Source organism: Bos mutus, chromosome 22 (genome assembly GCF_027580195.1).
Source record: "Bos mutus isolate GX-2022 chromosome 22, NWIPB_WYAK_1.1, whole genome shotgun sequence".
NCBI lineage: Eukaryota > Metazoa > Chordata > Mammalia > Artiodactyla > Bovidae > Bos > Bos mutus.
This window is the reverse complement of record NC_091638.1, coordinates 71,780,444-71,807,599: the sequence shown is the minus strand read 5'-3', so window position 1 is coordinate 71,807,599 and position 27,156 is coordinate 71,780,444. Positions and strand designations below refer to the sequence as shown.

General features: G+C 55.9%; 2 protein-coding genes across 10 annotated transcripts in view; one reads left to right on the top strand and one right to left on the bottom strand.

Annotated features, from left to right (window-relative positions):
* Positions 1-6,645: 6,645 nt before the first annotated feature.
* Positions 6,646-10,284, top strand: LRRC10B (leucine rich repeat containing 10B). Its single transcript, XM_070360544.1, has one exon. The coding sequence runs from the start codon at positions 8,251-8,253 to the stop codon at positions 9,127-9,129; it is 879 nt and encodes a 292-aa protein (XP_070216645.1). The 5' UTR covers positions 6,646-8,250; the 3' UTR covers positions 9,130-10,284.
* Positions 10,285-13,370: 3,086 nt separating this feature from the next.
* The window catches only part of SYT7 (synaptotagmin 7), a 63,801-nt gene continuing 50,015 nt past the window's right edge, over positions 13,371-27,156 (bottom strand). For 4 of the 9 annotated variants that reach the window (XM_070359039.1, XM_070359040.1, XM_070359042.1 and 1 more), the window contains 5 exons: positions 23,524-23,794; positions 20,413-20,582; positions 19,658-19,772; positions 18,947-19,146; positions 13,371-16,781 (listed from right to left, as the gene is read on the bottom strand). In XM_070359039.1, coding sequence (XP_070215140.1) covers positions 16,677-16,781; positions 18,947-19,146; positions 19,658-19,772; positions 20,413-20,582; positions 23,524-23,794 — 861 coding nt within the window. In that variant the 3' untranslated portion in view covers positions 13,371-16,676. The remainder of the gene's footprint in view (positions 16,782-18,946; positions 19,147-19,657; positions 19,773-20,412; positions 20,583-23,523; positions 23,795-27,156) is intronic. The other 5 variants (XM_070359043.1, XM_070359045.1, XM_070359046.1 and 2 more) reach the window with 4 other exon arrangements.

Sequence of the window (27,156 nt, the reverse complement as noted above, 5' to 3'; positions counted from 1 at the left end):
AGGAGGATTCCAGGTTTGGGACTAGGGTGAGGCAAGTGAGGCACTTCTTTGGGCAGAAGATTTAAAGAAGTGCTATCAAGCCAAGGAATGCAGACAAATATTAGTTTAATGCAGTAATTTAAAAAATCAAAATTAATGCAAAAAACCTCATGAGGAACACAGTAGTGAAATTTAAACACAGGATTCATATCACTGACTTTTCTTTTGACATATGATCCACTATGGATCACAGCACTGGCTATGACCCTGCTTTTATTGCATTAAACTATTATTTCTCTTGATTACTGAGTTTTTTGGTGCCCCCTTAAATTTTATGCCTGGCCCAAGTAATCTAGCTGTCCCTAGCTCCCCTCCTCCCACTTCTTCCCCACCCGCAATTCCACCACGGTTTGGGACTTCCTCCAGATGTGAGAACTGAGGTTCTGAGAGGGTGAGTAGTTCAAGTCAGGACAGACGGCCCCAGGGATCCTGTGGGAGGGACACTTCCCATCCATTCATTCAACACATGTTCGTTCAGTAGGTATGGGGCTGAGCACCATGGAACATCCATGAACAAGGTCTCCACCTTCATGGATCTTATATCTTTAGTACAGAGGAAAGTGCAAGTGTTAGTCACTCAGTTGCTTTAGACTCTTTGCGACTCTTTGCACTCAGTTTCTTTAGACTCTTTGAGACTCTTTGGACTGTAGCCTGTCAGGCTCCTCTGTCCATGGAATTCTCCAGGCAAGAATACTGGAGTGGGTTGCCATTCCCTTCTCTAGGGGATCTTCTCAACCCAGGGATTGAACCCAGGTCTCCTGAATTGAGGCAGATTCTTTACCTTCTTAGCCACCAGGGAAGAAACAGACTTCAACTAACTCACAGTTAATTATTTATTTAATTATAATTGGAATAAGTACTTTGAAGGAGAAATGTGGGAGCTGAAGAATCTGTAACATCGGGGCTTGACTCCTGTGTTCTGAAGGATCTGGGAAGATTCTTTGAGAGTGGGAGGTTTCAGCTGAAATTTTAAGGGTAAGCAGTGCGAGGCAAGGAGAATGGGAAGAAGATGGACCAGCATATGCAAAGCTCCTGGGGTAGAAAGAAGCTGGTGCATTTGAGAAACTGAGAGGAAGTGTGTTAGACCAGGTGCATTCTGTAACAAACAGCCTATACCTCTAAATGGCTAAACATATTAAAAATGTATTCCTTATTTGTTACATAGTCTAACATGAATCAGAGAGTGCATTTCCAAGTAATGACTCGGGGATCCAATTCCTTTCCACCATTGACACTGCAGAAAATAAGAGAGGACGATTGTGTAGGGAGGTGGCATGTGTCAATTCTGCCGACATCCATCGGCTCAGGGCTCATCCCAGGGCCCCATCCCATCAGCCTGAGAACTCAGGAAGAAGGGGAAAAAAACAGAAGTTGGTGACCCTCAACAGCCCCCACCACAGGGAGGGGGACTAAGACAGGCTAGTCCTTGGTGGTCATGGTTGGGAGCTGAGTTTATAGTCTTGGAGCAAAGGATTGGACCTACACTTGGCCACAGGTCTAGGAAGGTATTAACATATGGGCAGCAGTCAGCTGTGACCACTGTGGCCTATTTCGGAACGAAGTGCTCAGAAGTCATTTTGGAATGTGGAACCTACTAGAACCATTACTTTGGTCAGGTTTCCATCCACAGTGTGGAGGCAAGGCCCTGGCCATTGAGTCAGCCTCACTCTCTTGGCCATGTTGCTCCAGCTCCTGTGTCCTTGGGAGAGATGAAGAGGGTTTGTGGAGGTGGGGGTGGCTACTGAATGGAAAATGACACTCTCAGCTTTCAACAGACCAGGCAGGTCACTCTCAGAGCTCTTGTTTCAGGGGAAAATGATCCTCCAGGGTATATCTAGGCTCTAGTTTCCAGGGAGCCTGGGGAGCAGATGCTCAGAGGCTGAGGCTGGGCTAGCCTTGTGAGTCTGTTTGTCTAGAGAAAGTTCTGGGCCAGTGAGGGGCCAGAGACTACCTGGGATTTGCTAACAGGCAAACCCTGAGCCCAGATCACAGCCCTACGGGCCTCTTTGCTTGGCCCTCTCCAGCTTGTTCTGGGGTTCCTAGACTTGCACTAGGAAGAGAAGGGGATGACAGAGGATGAGATGTTTGGATGGCATCACCGACTGGATGGACATGAGTTTGAGCAGGCTCCGGAAGTTGGTGATGGACAGGGAAGCCTGGTGTGCTGCAGTTCATGGGGTCACAAAGAGTCAGACACGACTGAACGACTGAACTGACTGAGACTAGCACTGTGGGTTCTAGGACACCCCCAGTTGGGCAAACACTGAACCCCAGGGCCTGGAATCAAGGACGGTCCTGGAAGTTTTTCTGCTGTCGGCAGGGTGGGAGAAAGCACTTGGGCATCCTGGGTGGTTCTTCTGATCTCCCACGGCCAAGAGGGGCAACAAGATACAGTGGGGGGAGGCCTGGCTCGCAATAAGATGGATTGGGTTGGAATCCTGCCTTTGCCCCTGACCAGCTGTGTGACCGTGTTCAAGCTACATAACATCTCTGAATCTGTTTTCCTCATCTGTAGGGCAGGTACCTGCCTGGCCAAGGTGTGGAGAAAGGTAAATCAGAAAACCCGGGGGTGCTCAGTAAATGGTAACCATCATTATTTTTGTGGCCGAGAACTGGATGGGAGGGGTGAGAGCAACATAAACTCCTCCCCCGCCTCCTCCCCCTACGCCGCACTGGCACACATCTTTCTTGCAGCTGCAGCCAAAGGGATCCTGTTAAAATGTGTGTCAAATCATGTCACTCCTCTGCTCAAAGTCCCCAGGGAGCTCTCACCCAGGGTCAATGCCAAAGCCTTCACAGGAGGCCATGAGCCCTCCATGGTCTGCCCTGTCCCTTCCTCTCTGTCCTCATCTGTTGCCAAGCCCCACCCACCCTTGCTCTGCGGGCATTCTGTGGCTCCAGAACGCCCAGGCACACTCCTGCCTTGGGGTCTTGGCATTGCCATCCCCTCTGCCTGGAACCTATTTTCCTCAGACATCTGTCTGCTTCATTTGTTCCTCCTCCTTCCAGTCTTTGCTCAAATGCCATCCTGCCACCAAGGCCTCCTTGGCCACTCTGTTTTTACTTTTTATTTCTGTTTTTCACTTTGATATTTATTTATTTATGTGTTTATGTAAGCTGCATTGGGTCTTCTTTGCAACCTGAGGAGTCTTTCATTGCAGGCTCACAGGCTCTTCTTTGGGGAGTCCAGGCTTCTCTCTGGTATCTGCATCTTGGATTAGTTGCCCCAACGTATATGAAGTTTTAATTTACTGACCAGGGATCAAGCCCACATCCCCTGCATTGGAAGGTGAATTCTTAACCATCAGGCCACCAGGGAAGTCCCTGGCCACTCTGTTTTAAGTGGGGTCCTCAGTCCTCTCTTCTTATTTTAGCTCTTCTATAACTTGGCTATTGCCTGACATATTCAAATGCAGTTTGTTGATTATCTCCACTCATAGGAATGCAAGTTTCACAAAGGCAGGGTTTTTTTTTTTTTTGTCTCAGGTTCACATGCATAGCCATCCGCAGTGTCTGGGCATATGAGCAGGGGCTTCATGGTTGTTGAATGAAACCTGAATGATGGTGAGGACTCAAGTTCTGGCTGGTACAGGTAAAGGGAGTGGGCCATGGTACAAAGGACTTGTCACTTCCTTTTTGGCCAAATGAGGGAGTTGGACTAGACCCTCGGGAGATGAGGAACCACGGGAATTGTAAGTGTCATTTAGTTCCTGCCTCCATGCACTTTTCTGGGGTGAGGGCCCCTGGCTTCTTAACAGAACCTGTGATCTTCTGATGTACCAAGCATACTCCCAGGGCTGGCATTTCATGGTTGGCTCTAATAGGCTCAAAGCCTTGCTTTCTAAGAATAGACGATGCCAACATTCCTTTATCTTATTTAAGTTCCATCAGCCACAGAGGTCCTGGCTCCAAAGATGGGGGGTGGGAGGTGAGGGGGAGGTGGGGGGTTGGAACATGGGATGGTGGGGGTGGGAACCAGACGGGTCGTGGCAGGGTCAGTGAGGCAGGGGGCTGGGGTGCTCGTGGGGACACAGGAGGGGCAACAAAGGGGACTTCTACATGACATGTGCAGTTTTCTTCCTTTTATTTAAAAGAAACTAGATATAAAGCAAGTGTGACACAGTGTGAGCAACTGTTAGCGCTGGATTCTGGGCACAGGGGTGTTTATCCCAGAAAGCTCTGTACGTTTTCTGTATTTCAAAAATTTCTTAAAAAAAAAAAACAACACAATGGATTTGGAGGTGGGTGGGACAGTTCTAGCTCCTGACCAGAATTGGAGAGACTGTTTCAGGGGGCCTGAGGGGCCTGGCCTTTGGACATTTTTCCAGCACGTGTGGGCAGAGGGGCTGGCTGGGGTCTGGGTGAATTCCTGGAGCTGTCAGAGCCCCTCCTGGCTCCCAGGTTTCAGTTTCCTGCCTTTCGGGGGAGTGGGGAAAGGCTGAGAGGCCCCGTGCTGGGGCTGAAGCTAATTCATTAGTGACGCCTCGACAAGGGCTGGGCGCCCGCAGCGCTGGCGTGATTCATCAACACGATTGCCCCGCTGCCAGCCTGCGTGGGCCCAGAACGACAGCGCGCTTTACCTTTCCCCACTGAGAAGGGCCTGGTGGGAGGCGAGGTACAGCATCTACCGAGAGCAAGAAAGAAAGAAGAGGGCTGGTCCCCTGTACCCTTGAGCCCAGGAAGCTCTGCCAAGGCCGGGGCTGGGGTGGCAGGGGCTTGGGTGTCCTGCCAGTGCTGGCAGAGCCCAAGAGGGCTGCCTGGTGCTGCAGTGCCAGCCCCGAGCATGTGGTGAGGGGGGTTGGCTGGGCCCCCTCCTCCGCAGCAAATGTTCCCTTGGGGAAGCTGCTGGCGGGGGTGGGGGTGGCACCAGGAGGTGGGGTGGATGGGGAGGCGCTCTTTCCTGTCCCAGATGCCTGGCTGCGTTTTCCTCAGCTTTCTGGTCTCTGAGGTGTCAGCTCTTCCCAGAAGTTCTCCCAAATGAGTAGAAGGGAGAGAGTTGGTTTGGGGCTTAGGGGAGATCCAGAAGGAGCTTGAAATCCTGCTGCCTGGGGCTCAGAATCCTCCTCCATCACAGATCTGGTATCTCAGCCCTACTTATCCTCTGCCTGGTTCCTCTACTCAGCTCGGATCTTGTTAGTCTTCATTCCAGGGCAGCTAGCTCCTGGCTCAGAGCAACACCTGCCTCTGTGTTCTCCATCATCTGTTTGCCCCGTGACATCCCTCAGCTGATTACAACTGCTATTGCTCTGCCCTTCTGTTCCCTTATCCAACACATAGATATCAAGCATCTGAGCAAAAGATGCCAGGACCAAAAACAAAAAAAAGGTACACACGGAATAATTCTATTTATATGAAATTCAAGAGCAGGCAAACCTGATCCATGATGATAGAGGTCAGGATCACCGTTGCCTCTGGGAGGTGGGGATTGTCTGGAAGAGGCAGGTAGGAGGGAACTCTGAGTGATGGAAATATTACACGGTGTTTACATTTGTCAGAACTCACCAAACCGTATACTTACGGCCTAGGCATTTCACAGTATGTAAGGTTTGCCTTCATCTTTTAAAATGTTGACAATTCTCATTGAACCACCACTATGTGCCAGACCCTGTGCCAGCAGGGAAGGAGACAAGCGTGCCTGCCCCACCCAGCTTATATTTCAGGGCTTGTGGTTTGCATCCTTTTCTTGCATCAGCCACTGCTGTCTGCCCTTGGACTGGCCTCCTGCCCTGCCTGTAGTGGGAAAAAATGGGATGGGTCAAAGGGCAAGATGCAGTCTAGAGGTCTGTCCCATCAGCCAATTATCTTTTTAAAAAATTTATTATTTCATTTATTTGGCTGTGCCAGGTCTTAGTTGCAGCATGCAAACTCGTAGTTGCAGCATGTGGGATCTAGTTCCCAGAACAGGGATGGAACCTGTGGGATCATGGAGTCTTACCCACTGGACCATCAGAGAAGTCACTCAGCCAGTTATCAACACACCAGTCACATGGGAAGGCAGGATGGAGGAGGCTTGGAGCCTACACACTTGACTCCCTGACTGTATTCTTTCATCACTCTGTGACCTTCAGCAAGTTGCCTAATCCCTCTGGGGCCACTTTCCTCATCTTTCTAACGGGATTAATAACCATCAGAATTAGAGGCTTTGCCATGAGAAAATTCATGGTTAGAAGTGGAGTCATTTCCATTTATTGGAGTGGAACATGGTTAAGACTACTCCAATAAATGGAAATGACTCCACTTCTGACCATGAATTTTCTCATGGCAGAGCCTCTAACTCTGATGACAAAGGCATTCTTAATCCCATAAGTACCTAAGAGGGGCTTCCCAAGTGGCACTAGTGGTAAAAACCTGCCTGCCAATGAAGGAGATGTAAGAGACATAGGTTCGACCCTTGGGTTGGGAAGATACCCTGGAGAAGGAATTGACAACCCACTCCAGTATTCTTGCCTGGGAAGTCCTATGGACAGAGGAGCCTGGCGGGCTACAGTCCATAGGGTCGCAGAGAGTCAGACACGACTGAGCACACACACGCACACATGGTTAAGAAAACAAGTTGGAGAGGCAGTCTGCCTGGTTTTATTTTTATTTATTATTATTTTTGGCCAAGCAGTGAGGCATGCGGGATTTTAGTTCCCCAATCAGGAATGGAACCTGCGCTCCCTGCAATGGAAGCGCCAGCCTTAACCACTGGACAGCCAGGAAAGTCCCCTGCCTGGTTTCAAATCCCAGCCACTAGCCAGCGGGGTGACCTTGGACAAGTCACCCGTGCATGTGTGCATGCTAAGTCACTTCAGTCCTGTCTGACTCTGTGCGACGCTATGGACTGTAGCCCACCAGGCTCCTCTGTCCATGGGATTTCCCAGGCAAGAATACTGGAGTGGGTTGCCATGCCCTTCTCTAGGGGATCTTCCTGACCCAGGGATCGAACCTGTGTCTCCTGAATCCCCTGCACTGCAGGCGAATTCTTACAGTTGAGCCACCGGGGAAGCCCCAAGCAAGTCACCCAGCTCATGTCAAACCTCTCTGAGCCTCAGTTTCTCCATCTTTAAAATCGGGGCAGTGAGGGTACCTACCTCATAGGTTTGTGGCAAGGATTCAACGCAGTGCTTTTAGTACAGTGCTGGGCACATGACAGGCTGGCAATAAACCAGAGGGAGTGTTTCTGCTGGCAGCTCTAGCAGGAGGGCTTGGAGTAGGAGGGAAGTCAGGGGCAAAAAGGCTGCTGGTGAGAGCGTGTGCAAAAGGAAGCGTTACAGAACGAGTGTGGTCACCGTTTGTGGTGCTCAAAGGCGCTCGTGTGCTCCAGTCCTCTGTCCACCGCAGTTACCCACCGACCTTAAGCACAGCTGGAGGAACTCGGCAGAAGGGGTGAGTGCACTAACCCGGAACCTGCGGCGCGCTGAGGGTGTACCGGGCGGGGAGAGGTACGGAGCCAAGCTTGGGTCCCCGCAGATCCTCGACCCACCCTGAAAGAGCCCAGAAAGAGCACTGTTCTGAGTTACTCCCCTAATGTGACCCTAGCGGGAAGACTGGACACGCACGCTGGCGGGCATTGACCTCGCCTCTCAGTCCCTGCTGGAGAGCCACTTGTCCGGAGTCTTGGGTCGCGCGCCGGCATTTCCTCAGTCCTTGTTTCCTTCCCGGACTTGCAGCTCTGGGCGCCTACAAACCGCACACGAAGCGGCTCGCTGTGGCTGGAAGCGTAGACAGCGTCAGTCGTCGGGTTTGTGTTGGCACGGAGCCAGGCTTGCGGGGCGCGGTTCTTGGGTTCCCTGGGTTAGTGCTGTCTCCGGCGCCCGACGGGTGGGAAAGCGGGCCGCGGGCCGGGGCTCCAGGACCCAACTCAGCTGCACCTTGGCCCCACCCCGCCCTCCTTCCGCTTCATTGGCAGCCGCGCGCGCGTCGGGGGTTGCCAGGGCGACGGGTCTCCAAGCTAAGAATCCGCGCTAACCCAAACCAGTCGGCCTCCAGCAGAGGGAGCGGCGGAGGCCGGAGGGCGGGCGGCCGGGCGCGGCGCGCCTCGGCGGGGCCCCAGGGGGGCGCCTCCTCCCCGCCCCGCACGGCCTCCCTTCCGAAGCAGGGACAGGCCGGGGCGGGGGGCCCCGGAGCCAGCGCGGCCTCGGCCCCGTCTAGGAGGCCCAGGGGCCGCCAGGGCGGGGCGATGCCGGGCGGCGGCGGCGGCGGCGGCGGCCCCGCCCGGGGCTGGTGACCATGGGCATCGCCGAGTCTACGCCGGACGAGCTGCCGTCGGACGCTGAGGAGCAACTGCGCAACGGCGAGCAGCAGTTGGAGCTGAGCGGGAGGCGGCTGCGGCGGCTGCCCAGCGCCGTGTGCGCGCTGAGCCGCCTGCAGAAGCTGTACGTGAGCGGCACGGGTCTGCGCGAGCTGCCCGAGGAGATCGAGGAGCTGCGCGAGCTGCGCATCCTGGCGCTCGACTTCAACAAACTCGAGCGCCTGCCCGACGGCCTGTGTCGCCTTCCGCGCCTCACGCGCCTCTACCTGGGCAGCAACCGGCTGCTGGCGCTGCCCGCCGACTTCGCGCAGCTGCAGAGCTTGCGCTGCCTCTGGATCGAGGGCAACTTCCTGCGGCGCTTCCCGCGGCCGTTGTTGCGCCTGGTGGCGCTGCAGTCGCTGCAGATGGGCGACAACCGGTTGCGCGCGCTGCCCGCGGAGCTGCCGCGCATGACGGGCCTGCGCGGCCTCTGGCTCTACGGCAACCGCTTCGAGGAATTCCCGCCCGCGTTGCTGCGCATGGGCCGCCTGCACATCCTCGACCTAGACCGCAACCGCCTGGGCGGCTTCCCCGACCTGCACCCGCTGCGCGCCCTGCGCGTCTTCTCCTACGACCACAACCCGGTCACTGGCCCCCCCCGCGTGGCCGACACAGTCTTCCTTGTGGGCGAGGGCGCCGTCGAGCGCATGGCCGAGCGCGACGAGCCCACGCCCCGGCCGCCGCCCAGGCGCCCAGCGCGGGTCTTTGATGATGAAGAGGAAGAAGACCTGCTCATAGGGGGCGGTAGCTCCCAGGCTCTGGGGGCCCCCGGCGACAGCCTCCGTGCCCTGGAAGCAGCTCCAGGACTGGGCACCTGAGCCTGTGATCTGAACGATGGGCTTTGGCCAGTCTGGGAGGAGGGGCTCCGGGAAGGTTGTGGGAACGGTGGGTCCCTACTTGGGGGCAGAGGAGGGGTCAGTTTGGGCACACTGCCAGGGACAGGCAGGCCTGGGAGCCATCTTCAGACATTCCAGGGTGATGAGAAGACTGCCTCCCGGCTGGTCCCTGGGCAGTCGTCAGGCCAAGAAGCCCCAGCTCTTTCCACCTATAGCTCCTCTGGCCCCTGATAGAGTCACTGGCAACACAATAAAAGCACCAGCTTCTTCCTGGAACCAGGGTCACCACTGACCACGGAATCATCTCCTCGGCTGAGTCTGGATGCCCAAGGCCCCCACCTCCAACCGGAGTTTGGATCTCCTAGGTCCACCCTTTCTGGCACAGGAGCCACTACCTCTCGGGTGGACCACATGCCTGCATGAGGCAGAAGTGCGAACAGAAGAAGGCCTGGCTCAGGGGCAGGGGGCTTGGAGCTGGAGCCTGTGCCCTGGACAGACAGGTGTGGGAGCCGGGGATTGGGGACCAAACACCACAGCTGCCCTTGCCCCTCCACCGGGGCTCATGGTACATACCTCCCTCTCCAGGCCTCCTAAATTTTGTGGGGAAGGGGTGGGGATAGGGGGTCAGCCAGAAGGCAAGGTCTCTGCCCCTGCCTTTTCTTCTGTTCTCTTCTCCCAGCTTGTGTGCGGAATCTTGCTGCAAAGAGAACAGGCCCTCCCTTCCCCACGGCCTGAGCCTTCCAGCTGTCAGGTTTGAAAAGAAGCCACTGTGCCTCCAGGGCCTCCTGCACCAAGAGAGAGGCTCTCTGCTCTGGGCCGCTGCTCCTGTGTAGCCACCGCCTGGACTCTCCATTCCCTTAAATGGGCAGCGTCAGGGTGGTTGGCACGGCGTGGGGCAGGGGACGAGCCCTGTGTGCCTCCTCTCCGTCACCAGGACAGCCTCCAGGGGGTGAGGAATGAAGCTTTGCTCTGCAGTTCCCAGGGTCAGATCTTTCCCATCCAAGCAATAATGGGAGGAAGGCCCAGGGCCAGGGCCACTCAGGGACACTGTCTGGGGCGGGGGCCCCACATGGTGGTGTTTTCTTTAGGAAGAGAAAAAGAAAAAAAAAAACTGGCTGTAAACATAAATTATATTTCTTGGAGAAAGAATGTGCGTTTCCCACATGTCTGTTTATTTATAAGCCCTGGGAGCACTGGGTCCCGTTGCTGTGGGGACTCTGGGCTGCCCCTGGCACTGCCCCTTGTCCATGTGCCCCAGCTCTGCGTCACAGTGGCCCCAGCCAACTGTTGTATCCTGTCTGGGGCAGGAGAGCTTGTCTTCAGTCACAAATGGCTTTCGCTGCTCAAGACTGCTCTTCTGTCTGGCTGTATCTTTCTGCCACCCGGCCACTGCCCCCAACCCCCAGCCTCCCTTCCCCGGTCTTCTCCAGCTTCCTTCTCAGATATCCTGACTCTTAATATATTTTTGAATCTCAGGCTGGGCTGACCTTTCTCTATTCTTTCACTGGTACTGACCCTGTTCCTCCCCATCTGTGACTATTCTTCCCTCCTTCCATCTCCCTGGCTCCATTTTCCTCTCTCTGTTTCTTCCTCTTAATTGTGTTTTTTTTTTTTTTTATTTTAAGCTCAGTCATTACTTTCTCTCCTCATTGTTAAGGGGGGGCAGGGTGGAAAGAGTTAAATATTTTTTTTTTTAAAGAGAGAAAATTGTAAAACCTCAAGCCTGGAGGCCTATGTCCCATGAGAAGATGCTGCCAGGCCACCATCACCATGGCAACAAGGATAATGTCATATAAGGCCCAAAGGTCAGGCTTGGCCCAGCAGCTCGCTGGCCACTGGGCTGGCCCTGCGGATCAGGAGGAAGCCAGGGATGGATCTGAAGGAGTCAGCTTGGGAGAGTGAAGGCCTCCAAATGCACAAAGTGCTTGTAGAATGGGGAAGACTAGAGGCTGCCTTCTTCTCAAGGAAGAAAAGGAGCCTGGGGTTTGGCTGCTGACTGTGTCCCTCCCAGAGACCCTCAGGTGCCACGGTCCCCCTGTTGAGGCTCCATCAGGGCTGGTGGTCCCTCCCCACTGGCCCACCTGCTCCCCAGCCCCCAGCTGCCCGTGACTTAACACTTGGCCTTGGAGGAGAAGGGAGAAAGGGAGATGATTTTTATAGGGGCACTTGTAACAATGGCCAGGTCAGCAGTTCCCCATGTTGTTGGGGGGACAGTCAGGGGTGGGTGGATTGTGGGGGAACAGGGCAGGGAAGCCCTGGAAGAGTTCAGTGTTTGTGCCAGGGATGCAGGGCAGAGGCAGGCTGTGGGGATGGTGATGAGATGAGAGCAGAGGCAGCAACAGGGCAAAGAACAGGCCCGGGGAGGTAAGTGACTTGCCCATAAGTGTATGTTAGGCCTCCTAACCCAGTGCTCAATCCGAACCACCGGAGATGCTACCTGCCTGTGGCTGGTGGTCAGGTCTGGGTATGGAGTCAGTGGGAATCATAGCCTTTCTTCCTCCTGGAGCCTCCCAACAGCCAGCCCTCCCAGCTGGCAGAGCAGCATTCCTGAATTCATTACCACCATCCCCCTCTTCCCGCTTCAGAAAGCAGGAGAACAGGGTGCTCAGAAACTGGGGGCCCTGCCCAGAAGCACCTCCCTTGCTTCCAGTGCCATCACATGGGCTTGCTTAGCCATTGCCCCAAAGCTTCCTTAAGACACCTGGGCACTCTTGTTCTCAGAATGGACATTTATTAGCACACCCGACTGTGCTACGCAGAACATGTATTCAGACAGGGGTCCTTGCCCGAGGGTGGGCTCACAAGCTAAAGGTGACACAACACATACACACAAGACTCAGACACAGGGAGCGGGGCTTCTTCAAGGGAGACAGGTGGTCAGGGGAGCCAAGGGCTGGGGCATACAGCATGTTCAAGCCGTGTCCTTCTGGTTGTCTTTGTGGGGGAGGGAGAGGAGAGCAGGACGTGGCCTGAGATGGCCTTCCAGAAAGCAGCGGAATCCAAGAGGGACTGGCAGGAGAAAGAGACCAGAGGGCAGTGGTCCCAGGCACAGGGAAGGATAGGGGAGTCTCTGCAGGTAGGGATGAAGAGAAACCCCACGAAGTGAAGGCAGGAGAAAGACAGAAGTGCAGGAGGAGGGAGGCTTGGAGCCCACGGCAAGGGGCTGTCACTTCTGCCAGGCCGAGCTGTCCTGCTTTTTAGCCTAGATTTTCCAGATTGAGCAGAAGTCCTGGCCAGAACTGCTTGTGAGGCTTACTTACCTGACCCTAGGGCTCCCTCCAACCTCTGAACCAGAGACATTTAAACCATATTGTCAGTATGGGGCAGAAGGGGAGAGGGCGGGCAGCTTCAGGTGGGAGTACTTAGTGCAGAGTGAGGAGAAAGCTGCCAGCCCCCGGTGCGGGGGAGCAAGAGGCGAGGTGGCCCCTCTAATAGGAGTGGACAGGGGCCAGCAGGTGGCCACATGACAGTGGAGGGCTCTCCTTTCCTGTGCACCCATACAGGTGCAGCACTTCCCTTCTGAAAGAACCGGGAGAGCTGCCAAGCCTCGTTTCCCCGGGCTGTGTGCGGGAGGGAAGGAGAAAGGGCAAGGATGGTTATTGCTCTTCTGTGGATGGAGAGAACTGAGGAAGGAAACAGCTTGCCCCGGGGCCTCTGTGTCTACTGGGGCCCAGCTTCCTAGGTCCTCAGGCCGGGACTGGCCTGGGACGCTTTTGAGTTGAGACTTTTCTAATACTAAAGGATGAAACCAGAAAAAGGGTGGAGAGAAGGCTCAGGTCCAGCCAACAGACCCAGAACTCCACAGGGAACACAGAGAGGACACACTGGCCTGAAACCACAGTGGCCCTGTCAGAGTTCACATTGGTGGTGGGGAAGGTGAAGGCTCTCCCTTTGGTTTGTCTCACCTGCCTTGGAGGGTGGTGAGGGTCCCCTGGGAACTGTGGGGAGGGTGTGTTGGGCTGGGTGAACTAGAGGGGGCACCCTGTAAGCCCTAAGGAGACTCCACTCCCAATAAGCCTTGCTTTAGGCATGATCCAGGGAGTATGGCTGCTTCCTGGCTTTCTGGGTAGCTGGTGGGTTCATATCCTCAACCTGAAGATAGGCTAAAAGGGCCTCACCAAGTGAAGCTGAATCCCAAAGGTGACAGGTGAGGGGAGACTTGGCCCCAGGCTACCCATCCCCATCCCCCACTTCCTCTTCCCCTGGGAGATAGTGGAGGGCTAGGACCCACGGAGGAAACAGCCAAGGCCCTACTTTTTCACGATCCTTTATTAATCAGAATGGGCCTTGCCACAAAAAGCAGGGCCCATCCCCACAAAAATACGATTTTGCAAAGAGGAAATCTTGCTGGCTTAGAGGGTGCATGTGGTGGAAAAAAAAATTTTTTTTTCCCTCTTTTTTTCTTCAGTTTTTCTTCATTTCTCTTCGCTGCAATTTTTTTTTTTTTGTGACGGTGGGTTTTTGTCGTAGTTTTTTTTTTTTAATAAAACACTTGCGCTCAAGGACTCAAACACAATACAAACAGAAACCACCAATCCCCACCCCTGGGGCCCCAGCAGGACTGGGGACTCTGGGGACTCCCCTTGGCTTTTTGTGTGGCTGTTTTCCTTGTCCCTTCCCTGGCGTCTAGCGCCAGTGGGCAGGTGCGGGGTCCTGGGGCAGGTGGAATTTATACAGCAGTTATGTGGGGTGATGGTCACAAGAAAGGATACCTGAACAAGTTAACAACTAACTCTAGGGTGCCCACAAAGATGGTGGATGACGCTCAAGAAGAGTGCAGGAACACAGTGGAGAAGAGATAGGTGGGCCCAGGCCGGCCTCAGCTATCCCCGGAGGCTCTGTGGGGGGAGGGGCAGGCGGGCCTTGCCTTCAGGCTGCGGTAATAATACTTTGCTCGCGGGTAGCACCTTCAGAATCCTCCTGCCTCCACCCCCAGGTCAGGTGACGGCGGCCTTACAACCTCCCCCATGAGGTAGGTGAAGTATTATTACCATCATTTTACAGATGGGGAAACTGAGGCCCTGGGAGTGTGGGTGATCTTTCCAAGGTCCTGGGATGGCGACAGGGCAGTGCCCTTCCTCCACCCTCAAGTTCCCCCTTTCTCTGTTCCCTAAAGCCTTAGACCTCCCTCCGCCCTCACCCATACCACCCGCCTCTTACCTTGCTAGCCCACTTTGCCCTTGGCCCGCCGCTTGCCACCCCACCCCCGCGTCCCAGAGCTTAGGCTGCACGTCGAGGGTTGGAGAACCCCAGGCAGGGTTCATCGCTGCGCCTGGGTGCGGTCAGGTTTGGAATAGGCAAGACCCTGTGAGGCTCTCTGCATGTGATTGGCTAAGAGCTTCGTGGGCGGGGCTCGGAAAAACGGGGATGCAGTTGCCCCGCCCACTCAGTGCTAGTTGGTCCAATTCCCGAGAGCTCTGTAGCAGGCAAGGGGACCCGGGGCGGGGCTTGCTCTCCCACCGGCCTCGGGGTGGAGGGGCACAGGATTTGAGGGCGGGATGGAGGCTGGCAGAGCCCCTCCGCTTCTCAGAGCTTCCAACAGCAACCTTTCTTCGCTTCCACTGTCTCCGGAGCCGCTGTCCTCCCTCCCCGCTGGGGGTTGGTTCCCCAGCCTGCCCGATAAGGGCCGTGCCATGAGGGCAGACCCCCATTTTAAGCAAAGCTACCATATAGAAAATTTGGGATTTACAAGGAATGTGGATGACTACTTGCTTTACGTTAGCACTCTTCACTCTACAAAATGATTCACTTACTTTGTATGATATTCCTCCAGATCCTTGGGGTCAGGGGTAAGGGTGAAGGCATGAGAGTCTATGTAAGAAACTTTTGATATGGGCAAAAATGTGAGCAGAACGCTCAGCTCAAAGGGAAGTCTACTTAAGGAACATGGTTCCCAACTGCCCATGCTTTTGCCGTGCAAAGTGGGGGACCTTTTCCAGGGTCTCCTTTCCTGGGGCGTCAGACCCATTTGGGGGTAGAGCCGTGGTCTCAAGCCTCGTCCACAGATTGTGGTGTGCTGGCGCCACCTGGCGGCATCTGCCGGGAATGTCAGGCGCAAGCGCGCGGACCCCGGGATTCGAAGGCGTTTGCCAGCTGTCTTGTATCAACACCGGTACCCACGTGGGGATGAGGGGGCTTAAGCAGGGATCATCTTGAAATCTTCCCTCTCCGTGGAGCTGCTAGTTTTGGTCTCTGCAGCCGCGGAGGCAGGGAAACCACAGTTTCTTTGTGGGGGAGGAGGGCAACCTCAAAGCTCACAGGATCCGGGAATGCTCTCTGCTTCCTCCGCCTGAACCAGGGGACCAGGGGCGGTGGGAAACGTGAGCTGCTCAAGTGATGCAAGGACAGAGACCACGATGGAATGAAAGGGCAAGTCTCCGAGACGGGGTGGGATGGAGGAGAGGGAGAATTTGGGAGGGAGGTCGGCAGACAGAGGAGGAAGGGGAAGGAAGCTGGAAGGCGTGGTGAGTGCTACCAGTGTGGCTGGGAGGTGACACCTGGGAACGCGGAGGGTGTCTTTGGATTGAGGATGTTGGGGAAGAGAGCTCGTGGGGGCTTGGGACCCCTGAGACAGAAAGGAGCAGAGGTGGAATGTGATATACACAGTGGTGCCTAAAAGGCATGAGCCGATGCTCAAGAGATGACATTTTTGGGGAGGGAGCAGTGGAGAGCTCTGGGAGGCGGGAGGAGAAGGACAGAGCCCAGGTCTCAGCCCAGCTCCTCTCTGCCCCTTTTCCCCAGCCACCTCTTCCTCCATCCCTGCCTCACCTCACCCCCTCACCTGCCTCTCCTCTCCCAACCCCTAGCTCTGTGCCTTGACTTCTCAAGCCTCTAGCCCACCCAGTCCTTTCTGCATCGCCTTCAGTACATGGGCCCCAGGGACACAGGGAGTGCGTGCTGCCACCCCCAAACGTGCACGCACACACACACATTACACACACACGGTGGACACAACACAAGTACACAGGGCTGCGGCTCCAGGACCCCGGAGCAGGCTATATACTATCCTCGGCATTCAGGGCCCAGCCGGCTCCTGAAACTGCCCTGGAACAGGCCTCCCTCTCTCTTGGTCAGGCCAGGCCGGGGCCAAACGCCTCCGACATCCCCTCTCCTGGGCCCACGTTGGGGGCGGGGGAGGGGGCGGCCTTCCTCCACTCCTAGGCTCTGCCTTAAAGAAAACGGGGGCGGGGGGGGGGGGACCGTGCCCACCTGGCGGGCCTCTGGAGGGATCTGCCCTCTGGCTCTCAAGCTCACCTCCCCGCTTCTTGAGTATCAGCAAGTCAGGAAGGAAAGGGGCAAAGCAGGCAAATGGCTCCCAGAGCCCCTCCCCCAGAGCTGGACTGGTGGGGAATGGGGCTGGTGCTTCCTAGAAGCAGGGCCCGACTGGTTCCTGGGACCTCTCCCTGGCCGAGCCCTCAGGATCCTTCCCTCACCCATGGCCGGGGGGGCCAGGCCGGGCCTTGTGCATAAAGTGGCGAGGGCGTGATGGGGACCCGGCTCTCGGCCCCCTGGGGCTCCCTTGGCCCCATTCAGGCCTTCAGCTGGTGCCACTGGGCCACAGGCTGCCGGGGCCGGGCAATCATGTCCTTCCAGTGCTTCACCTCCCCGGGCCCGCTCTTCCAGGACAGGTAGATCTGGGGAGAGAGGGAAGAGGAGGCGTTAGTGGCACCCTCTGAGGCACTGTCCCTTCCCCCACTGGTGGTGACACTCTGTCCACGGTGACACCCTAGCTTGTGATCGTGGGGACCAATGGGGTCTCTGCCTGCAGTGACAACCTACCCTACAGAAGCCCCTCCTATCCCCAGCAACCCCCCCACCAGCCTGACCTATCTTCCTTGTGCTTTCTCTCGGGAGCCTGGGCATGCCTGGCCCTTTTGAATTAAACTCCCAGCCAGTTTTGTGGTGGGAGATGGATGGGGATGGAGGCAGGATTCTCCCACGCCCTTCCCTCCCCTACCTGCTGGGCACTGTCTATCTCTCCTTACTGACAAACACTCCCACACTTCATAGGCACTTACTACCTATCAGGCACGGAGCTAGGGACTTTGCATACCTAGATCATCAAATCCTTACCGGTGAGGCAGGTATGTTATTATCCCCATTTTATAGATGGAGAAACTAAGGTACAGAGAGGTAAGGTACAGAGAGGTATCCTGTACCCATAGTCACAGGATTTATGAGTGGTGCAGAGGGATTTAAATCTGGATCTTTGGGCCTTCGTTTGTTGTTGTTCAGTTGCTCAGTCGTGCCCGAGTCTTGGAGACCCCGTGGACTTTATACTATCAACCTAATTCTACCTGCTTTCATGTGAGAAGCTTCATAGCCCCGGGGCAGGGGAGGCTGTGTACGTGATCCCCTGGCTAACCTCAGCCTTGTGACTGGTGGTTAGCTCAGAGCATAGGGCTCCCTAAGCTACCTGGGCCAAAGGGAGAACAAATCCACCTTCACCTCGGTTCAGCCAGCAGAAGGTAGGGCTCACTCAACTCTGAAAGACTAAGCCTGAGAAAAGACTAAGCTGGTCAAGGAAGGGCTCAACACTCATGGTCCCAGTGGGATGTGGGTGATGCTGTCCTGGGGACCCATCCTACCTGTGACCACAGGTCAGCAAGTCATACATACTCCCTGGGCCTTGCTGGATGGCAGGCAGGGCCAGGTCTCCTCTTTGGGGCCAGCTGCTTCCCTCCCACCCCCAATAGCTAGGTTCTCCATTCCCATCTGTCTGAGGGGTGCCTCCACCTTGGCCCTCTTCCCTGTGGGTGCCCAGGCCACTTCCCATTTCCCTCATACCGGGCCATCCCCTGGGTGACGCATGTTCTCCCCTCACTTGCTCCTGTGAGTGAGCATCTTCCCTTCCCCTGTACCTCCCTGATCAACTGACTTCCTGCACTGTTCCTGGTCAAACCTCCATTCCCAATTGGACGCCCATGCCCTTACTAGGAACTTCTCAGTAATAGCCATTACGATCGTAGCTAACATACATGTTCCATATGCTGTGTTAAGCACCTTGCCTGTGTTATTTAATCCTCCCAGCACCCTGTGAGGCTAGGTTTGTTTACTCTCATTTCAAGAGGAAGAACGAGGCTCATAAACGTTATGACTGTTAAGAGGCAGCACTGGGCCCTGGATCTAGGCAGGGTGACTCTCAAGCCCACATTCTCCACGCTAAGCCATAGCCAAACAAAGGAATAGACATTTCAAAGTAGAAAAGAGATGGCTTTATGGTACGGAATTGCATCCTGGAAAAACTCAAGGCCAGGCATGGACTTTCGCTTAATATATGACGAAGAGAGGTCAGTTTCTGCAAGGAGAATGTCCACATGCCTCAGGCAGTTCTTACAACACCCTGCTAAGTGCTGTAGAGTTGGTATTATAGCTCCATTTTGCAAATGAGAAGGCTGAGGCTCAGAGAGGCAAGGTCCTACAGCTGTTGAAGAGCAGAGTCTTCAGAGCCTGACTACAGCTCTCAGCACAGGCCCCAGGCTGCTACCCTCTGCAGGCAGAACCCAGGGTGACACTGATTTACCTTGTCAGAGGGCCCTGCCCAGAAAACCCCCTTTGGGGCCCGGGACACTTTTCCGCATCATTTCCTCCTTTCCCTGCTCTTCCAGAGGTCTGCCCTGAACTGAGGGACCCATGGGAGGACACTGAGGGGCAAATCTCGACCAATCCTCTCCTTTTCAGATGAGACAGACAGACTGACCCCCTCTCCCTCCTGCTGTCCAGCCCTGCACTCACTCACTACCCCGGCAGCTCCTTTTAAGGACACATCCTTGCCAGGCGCTGCCCCACACCCCCCTACCTTGCCAATGACGTCGTTGCGGCTGAGCTTGTCTTTGTCCATGACGGTGATAATGATGGTCGTCTCCCTCAGCTTCTCTGTAGGGATGTCGAAGGCAAAGGACTCATTGAAGATGGGGTTAAGGTTCCTCTTCATCGTCACTGTCTTCTTCTTCTCCACCCGCTTATCCTTGTACATCAGCCACACCTTCACGTAGGGGTCTGGGGGACACCAGGGGGAAGGGTCAGAGGAGCAGAGAGGGGAAGCTGGGGCAGGAAGGGCTGTGCGCTTTCCCTGCGGGGTGAGGAAAGCCCAAGGGAGAAGGAGGGCAGGGGGACCTGGGGCATCAGCAGATGGAGGAGCTGCCAGGGACTGTAGCCATTGCCTAGTGCTCTTCTGGGAACACAAACGGGAAGACTGAGAGGCTCAGGTCTCACTCGAGGTCACAGAGAAGACGTGTCGGAGCTGGGGCTAGAACCCAAGGCCCCCCCCACCATCGTGTTCACTTTCTTCCTGATCCTGAGCAGGGCAGAGTTCAAGATGATGCTGAACCTTAGGGTATTCCCAAGGCTGCCACCAGGGCTGTAGGGTAAAGGCGTGGGGACTGGAGGTGGGGCCTGGGGGTCGGGGGTGAAGCCTACAGCCAGGACCCTGCTGTTCACATCCAGCATGACTCCTGTGCACCCAAAGCTCCCTGGCCCATCTGCCTCCGGCTGTGAGAGGTGCCAGCACCTGACGTGCCCCCGATGTCCATGGCTTTGAGGTTCCGGGCTTTGATGATGTTCACGATGATGGAGTTGGCAGAGGGGTTGTAGCAGAGAGACAGGAGCAGCTCACCTCGGCTCCCCTGAGAGGGAGAACAAGAGGGCCGTGGGGACCAGGGGACCCCTCCCCTTGCACCTGGGTGCTTACCCACCCCCTCTGCCTGTCACAGCTGCACAGCTGGTTTCCCTTCACCTGGAAGGTCTGGGCCCTGCTCCCCAGGCTCTCTATCACCGCCCAGCCTCCCCAGGTGCTGAGCATTGGCACTGGCCTCCAGCCGGGTGGTGGGAACTCGGGTCTGCCAGGTCCCGCCTACCCACCCTGCCCACAACCCTCCTGATTCCTTGCTATTGAGGAGGGACTAGGACCCCATCTGAACTTCCCTGGTGACTCAGATGGTAAAGAATCCCCCTGCAATGCAGGAGGTGTAGGTTCAATCCCTGGGTGGGGAAGATCCCCCGGAGAAGGGAATGGCAACCCACTCCAGTATTCTTGGCTGGGGAATTCCATGGACAGCCTGGTGGGCTACAGTCCATGGGGTCGCAAAGCATCACAGACTCAATGAGATGAGTTTGAGCAAACTCTGGGAGATAGTGAAGGACAGGGAAGACTGGCGGGCTGCAGGCCATGGGGTTACAAAGAGTCAGACACGACTTAGCGACTGAACAACAACCAGGACCTGGTCTGTTAGCTGCCCAGCCGGGGACCTGCAGGTAGGGCCTTACACTCCCATCGCTGCATGGCTTCAGATCCTTCCAGAAGGTCTGCATCTGGGTCAGGTCCACCTTGTTGAGGGGGATGGACACCTCCCCGATGGGGTCATTGCGGCTGAAGCGGTCATAGTCCAGGACCTGGAGGTAGAGGACCCTCTGCACCACTTTCTCGTAGGGGAAACCTGGGGGGCAGACAGTGCAGGTAAAGAGCAGGACAGAGCGGTCACACGGAGCCCGGCAGGGCAGCGCTCCCGGGCAGGAACGTGTGCACTCAGACCTCCCTGAAGTGTCAGCAAGGACCGTCTCATTTGTCTCCCTCGACAGTTCTGCGAGGTGGACGGCATCGTGTCCATTTTACAGATGAGGAGACTGAGGCTCAGATGGCTTAAATTATGGGCCCAAAGTCCCACAGCTAATCAAGAGCAGACGATTCATTCACTTGTTCATCACGAGTCTGTCCTGGCGGCTGGGCAGTGACCCCCCTTGCCCTCTGGGCGGCCGTGCCGCTGCCAATTATCCTGAGACAAGTCTGGGCACGTGGCCCTGCCTGAGATGGCCACGACTGCTAGAAAGCAAGGCCCAGGAGGACACAGGACGGGGGAAACAGCAAAGGTGGAGAAACAGCACTAGACTCCTGTCTTAGGTTCCCCACTTTCGCCCTAGCCTCCCGCGAATGCTTCAGCCTGTCCGTCCGTCCTTCCTCAACAAACCAGCAGCCACCCCCATCTCCACTGCCACCTCGCCATCCGAGCCACTGGCACCTCTTGCCCAGACACTCACAAGAGTCTCCAAACAGCCCTCCCTGCTCATGAGCTTTCTCCTAGAGCCCATTCTCAACACAGCAGCCAGAGTGAGCTTTTAAAAATAGAAATCACATCATGATACTCTCCAGCTTAAAGCCTTTCAATGGCTCCCAGTGCACTTAGGATAAAAGCCGGGTGCCCTGCCTCGGCTTTAATTTGGCCCGCTGTCCTGTCCCTGCTCACCTCGTGACCGCTCTTCACTCAATGACTGGGCTCCAGCCACCCTGGCTTTTCTTGCCTTGGCCCCACCACGCCGTGTCTCAGCTTATCCTCTTCCGTCAGGTCTCAGCTTTCTTTCCCGATGTCCCAGAGGGGCTCAGATCCCCTGTTTTATACACTAGCCCATTCCTTTCGCAGCACTTATCACAGGCTGCACTAGAGATTTATGTTTCCTTGAGTCTGGCTTTCCCAGAAGGCTAGAATTTCCAGGAAGGCATCTCTGTCCTCAGCCACCACCAGATCCCAGCGTCTAACACCATTTCTGGCACGTAGTAGGCACTCGATTAAATATTTGTTAAGTGAATCAATCATTGAACAAATGCCCGTGAAAGGGCCTGATGGAACAGCTGGAGTGTTCTGGGCTGGAACAGGACCTCAGGCCAGAGCGGAGAGCCAGGGGAAGGCGCTGGGACAGGATGGAAGATACTGGGGAGCCAGAGGAAGGTCTGAAGCCTGAGTCACTCACTGGGCTTTGGGAGGCTTAGTAGGAGGAAGAGCTGACCTGGGAGGGCAGGGGGTGCGGGCCAGCCTGGAGGCCTCAGGTGATGCGATCCTGAACCAAGGTGTGAGCAGGGAGGAGAGAGAATACTTAAGATCCTAGTTCAGCTGGTAGAGAAGATGAAGGGAGAGGAAGAGTTCTGCGGGATTCTGGTGCCTTCTACCAGAGATGCCAGCAGCACAGAGTTGCCTCTGATAGGAGCAGCTGCACTCGAAGAGGAAATTTTTTGTCCCTTGAGCCCCCAGCTTCTGAATTCTTGAGAGGGGGCCCATATCGGGGGCGGGAGGGGGTGCTATGGGCTATGTCTTGCTCACTTTGGAGTACCCCAGGCACCTGTTCAAGTGACTTTTTTGCCTCACCATGCGGTTTATGGGATCTTAGTTCCCTAACCAGGAATTGAACCCAGGTCCTTGCCAGTGAAAGCATGGAGTCCTAACCACTGGACTTCCAGGGAATTCCCTAGGTGACCTTTGGCATCTGTTTAGGTGAAATGCACGCGGACAGGTGTTCTGGAAAGGTTGAAGGCTCTAAGAAGTCCCTGAACTTGAGTCAGCTCTCTTCAACACCTATCTGGCAAACTCCTATTCATCCATCAAAACCCACCATGAATGATCCTGCTTCTGGGAAATGGTTTTCAGTGTCACCAACAGGAGTTTATATTGGACTCTTGCACATCTGCCATGAAATGCATGGTTTACCTATCTACACATCTGTGTTTTCCAAAGAATGCCTTAAGGGTCACAATGGTGCCTCATTCTTTTCTGTACCCTCAGTACCCAGGACAGTGCCCAGCCCATAGTTGATGCTGGGTAAATGTTTGCAGAAGGGATCAGTGGATTGAGGCTCTGCCCTTAAACTTCACCCGACCAGTTGGCCACCTACACCAGCAGACAGCTAAGCCTCTCACTGGTTATGCCATCTCTAAACCGGCCCTCATGCAGAGCTGAGGACCCCATGCAGAACTGAGGAGGGGAGAAACAAACAAATATCCACTGGCTCACCCTTAAGGAATTATTTAGTGGGTGCGCTGGCTGTCACCCTGCCAGAGGGTGTTTAACAAACTGATATAAAGTGCTTTCTGGGTGTTGTGAGTGCTTTTACAATTCGCTGATTTGTTTAACCCTCACTATTATCTTAATTTTACAGATGGGGAAACCATGGCACGGAGAGGTTCAGGAACTTGCCCCAGACCACACAGCTAGTAAGCAGCAGAGCTGAGATTTGAACTCAGGCAGCCTGGGCCACAGCCTGGGCTCTTACCCTCTATGCTATGGTCACTGCAGGTGTTCCTCCTCTGGATCCTGTGGTTGCCTCCCCTCCTCCCTGCATGCTGAGGATGGGTCCTGCGTCCGGGCAGTGGCCCAGCTTTCCTCCTTGCCCTCTGGCTGTGATGCTGGCTTCACTCAGCCCTGTAACCTCATCCCAGCCAGACATGAAATGCATCGGGGTGACTGGGCCGAGTTCCTGGGCCTGTGCGTGTGTGTATCTGTACAAGTGTGTTTGTGCATGTGGTCATCTGTGTGTGTGTGTGTGTGGCTGGGCGGTACGGGGGACAGCCTAGGGGAAGAGGGGACTCTGGGGGCAGGGGTGGCACAGCCTCACCTTCAAAGAGGAAGGTCTCGTTCCAGTGGGGGTTCAGGTTCTTCCGCTTCACCTTGGTCTCCAGCTTGTGCTTCTTGTCTGGCAGCAGGTAGATCTTGACGAAGGGGTCGCTGGTGCCGCTGAAGTCCTTGGCCGGCAGCTCCTGGGCCTTCATGATCTTCACGGTGAGCGTGGACTCTTGGAAGTTGTAGCCGACGCTGAACTGGATCCGGCCCAGGTTCTCTCGGCTACAGCCCTCGTGGGCCTCGTCCTCCTCGGAGCCTGGGGAGAGCTGGGGGCAGGGGAGAGGCAGGCAGCGTTGGGGAGAATACTGCTTCCCCGAAGCCCCCTCCACAGTCCAGCAGGGTTGGGAGGCCCCCTGCCTGTGCCCAAGGCCGGTCCAGCTACGGAGAGCTGCCTCCATCCCTGCCCCGTCACCATGTGGGGTTGGTGGGTTGGGAGGCCCCCTCCCTGTGCCCAAGGCTGGTCCAGCTACGGAGAGCTGCCTCCATCCCTGCCCCGTCACCATGTGGGGTTGGTGGGGCACCTCTCCTGTTCACATCTTGGTGGTGAGGATGCCGAGGCGGAAGCCAAGTGCCTTGACCAGGATCACACAGGGAGAGGGGGCAGAGCCAGGACAACCCCTGAACCCCAGAGCCGTGTGCACCCCACTCCCCAGCCTCTTCTCACAGCCCTGGGTCTGCCCCCACCCCCAGCTTCACCACAGGCTGCTTTACCTCCCCTGGTGCGCCCCGGGACCCCAGCTCCCTCCTCCTCCTTCCCACCCTTCCATCAGCCCTACAGGAGGGCCTCCTGTGAAATACACCAACACAAAAACCTGGGCTACAAAACAGATGAGGGAGATTGTTCTCATCTCAAAAGAGTTTACCACGGCATTTCTTTAGAAAGTGACTCTCTGGGGTTCTGAGGATAAAGAGATTTCCAAAATGAGAGAGGTGAATTTTCAGAAGCAACGTCTATTTGTGTAAAGCAGGGACATGCAAAGTGCAGATTCCCAGGCCGCATCCCTGGGGAGCCTCCTTCTTGGGGGGCTGGGGTGGGCCTGGGCAGCAGAGCTTTTTCCTAGGAGCCTCGGATGACAGTACTGCACGCCGGATGGCTGCAGAGGCGGCCGCACCTGCATTCAGTCCTCATCCCCGGGGCGGGTGGCACTTGGTTGGGCCAACCCAGCAACCAACAGACATGGGGGGTGGCATGGGTGTCCCATTCCCCGGAGGAAGTCGAAAAAATGGGAAGTAGCTGGGGGCGGGTCTCTCAGCCAAGTGTTCCCAGCTGTGGTTGCTCACTGGGGACACGTGGTTAGGTTTTAGAATCCTGTCCTTCCCCAGCCACCTGCATCCTTCCCCGGGTCCTATCCTCAATTCCGCCTCTGACCCAGGGATCCACATGGTCCAGGCATTCTGTACTCTGGGCTTCCCAGGTGGCTCAGTGGTAAAGAATCTGCCGGGCAGTGCAGGAGACCCGGGTTCAATCCCTGGCTCGGGAAGATCCCCTGCAGAAGGAAATGGCAACCCACTCTAGTGTTCTTGCCTGGAGCATGCCATGGGCAGAGGAGCCTGGTGGGCTACAGTCCATGGGGTTGCAAAAGAATTGGACACGACTCAGCAACTGAACAACAACAATTCCTCTCTCTAAAAGCTCCTGAGGGGATTAAGAGCCAGGGTGGGGCCCAGGGTACCACATTTAAGACAAAACTGCTGGAACCGGTTTCATTTCGCCCCTTCCCCTGCAGGAGACTTTTCTGTGCCCCCTCCTTCCTCCTGGAGAGGCGGCCCTAGGCTCTGAACTACTAAGGAATACAGATGACACGAATATGTATGATGTGCACCAAGCACGGCAGAAGTCTCTTACATCACCTTCTTGCTGAATCCTGACAACAGCTGGGAGAGGCAGTTATGACCACTCTTTAGCTCAGGAGACTGGTTCAGAGAGGTTAAGTCACAAGTCCAAGATTGCACAGCAGTATGGACTCTCTCTGACTTGAAAGTCCACTCTTGCCACCAAAGCAGGCCCACATCCCAGGGTGATTTTGAGACTCTCCCACCGTCCCCCTCAAGCCAGTGTGTGGACTCCCCTGCCTCAGGTGAGAGGCACCCAGATCACACCAATAGTAACCACCCTGGGCCCGGCTCTGCCCTGTTCGCTTTGCCCTCAGCTACTCCCTCCAACTTCCTGATGAAGCAGACACTACTGGGCTCTAGTCTGGTTTGGGGCACAGAGATTATTGCCTCAAACAGCCTGTGACTAAGTGATGGGCTAGAATTCAAATGCAGGTCAGCGCCCGGCCATCATGAATGCCCTTCCAGCTGCCCTCACTCTTGCACTCAGGTCCAGTGTCTGGGGCTTCACCAGCCACACCCCTGGTCCTGCCTGGAGGTGGGAGCAGGGCGGAGCTGCCTCCCCTATTCTTCTCACAGCAGAAGTGGGTCCCCCAGCCCCACCCCTTGGCCGGATCCAGGCAGCCCTGTGCAAGCTCCATTCAGGCCCACTGAGAATCTGGCTTTCCAGCTCAGGTCCAGTTTTCCCCGGGAGCTCCTTCCTTCTCCTCCTACTGGCCCCACTCCCTCTGAACCTCAGTTTTTGCATCTATAGAGTGAGACCATGAGACAGACCTATGTAATGGGGTTCCAGGGAAGGTTAAAGGGACCCTTCTGTGGTCCTGTTCTGCAGCCTGGCGCCTGCCACTGCTGGCCACGAACTGAGAGCCTGGGGCATGCAGTCCCTTCCAGGACCACTTGCCCCACCCCATGCCTTCTAAAACTGGGGTGGAGACCCTGGTGACCGGAGCACAGGTGGCCCCAGCCCCTCCTGGTCTGGTTATTTGGATCTTGGTTCGCAAACAGGGTGGTCTGGTGCTGAGAGTCTTAACCTGGGCCAGTGGACTTCACCTCAGAAGTGGGCAGTGGCTCTGTGTCCACTCCCAGTCTTCCCAAACCACAGCCCTGAGCCCTAATTAACCAGCTGGGGCAGCTCCTGGATCTGTATCCATGGCAACCAAGCTAGCCACGCCACGCCACCCCCGCCCTCCCCACCAAGGGCTGGAGGAGGTGCTACTTCAGCCCCAGCTCTGGTAAGCAGGCAGGAGCAACCCAGATGCGGGTATGGCTAGGCCTCCTCTCTGACCCCCTCCCCTCAGTCCCTTGGTCTGAAAGGCTATATTGGGTGCCCGACTTGTTTCCTGACCCCTGAGCTTCGGACAGTCTGGGACCTGGAGATCAGCCTGGGGCCTGGTTTCCTTCTGCCCTATTCATCTTCATCATCACTGTTAATGCCAGTGACCCAGCTGTGGCCTAAGGCTAGGCAATTAGACCCTGCCTGCCCACCTCTGAGCATCCGCTGAGCACGTGAGAGGGCTCTGGGGCCTGCACTCCCTTCTGCCTGAGGCTGCCGGCCCCTCCCTGGAGGCAGCAAGGGGCAGGCGAGCTGGCTGGGAAAGGGCTGTCCCTTCTGGGAACCTGGCTACCGGGAAGCTGGAACCAATTAAGAGGCTGTGCAGGGAGGAGGGATGGACTGTGCCGAAGGCCCGTCCAGAGGAGAGGAAGGCCGGGCTGATTTACATGGGTGGGGGAAGACAGGCAGGAAGGTGGTGGAGGACCAGGCAGGCAGGGCTCAGGGCGGGCAGGAAGAAGGGGA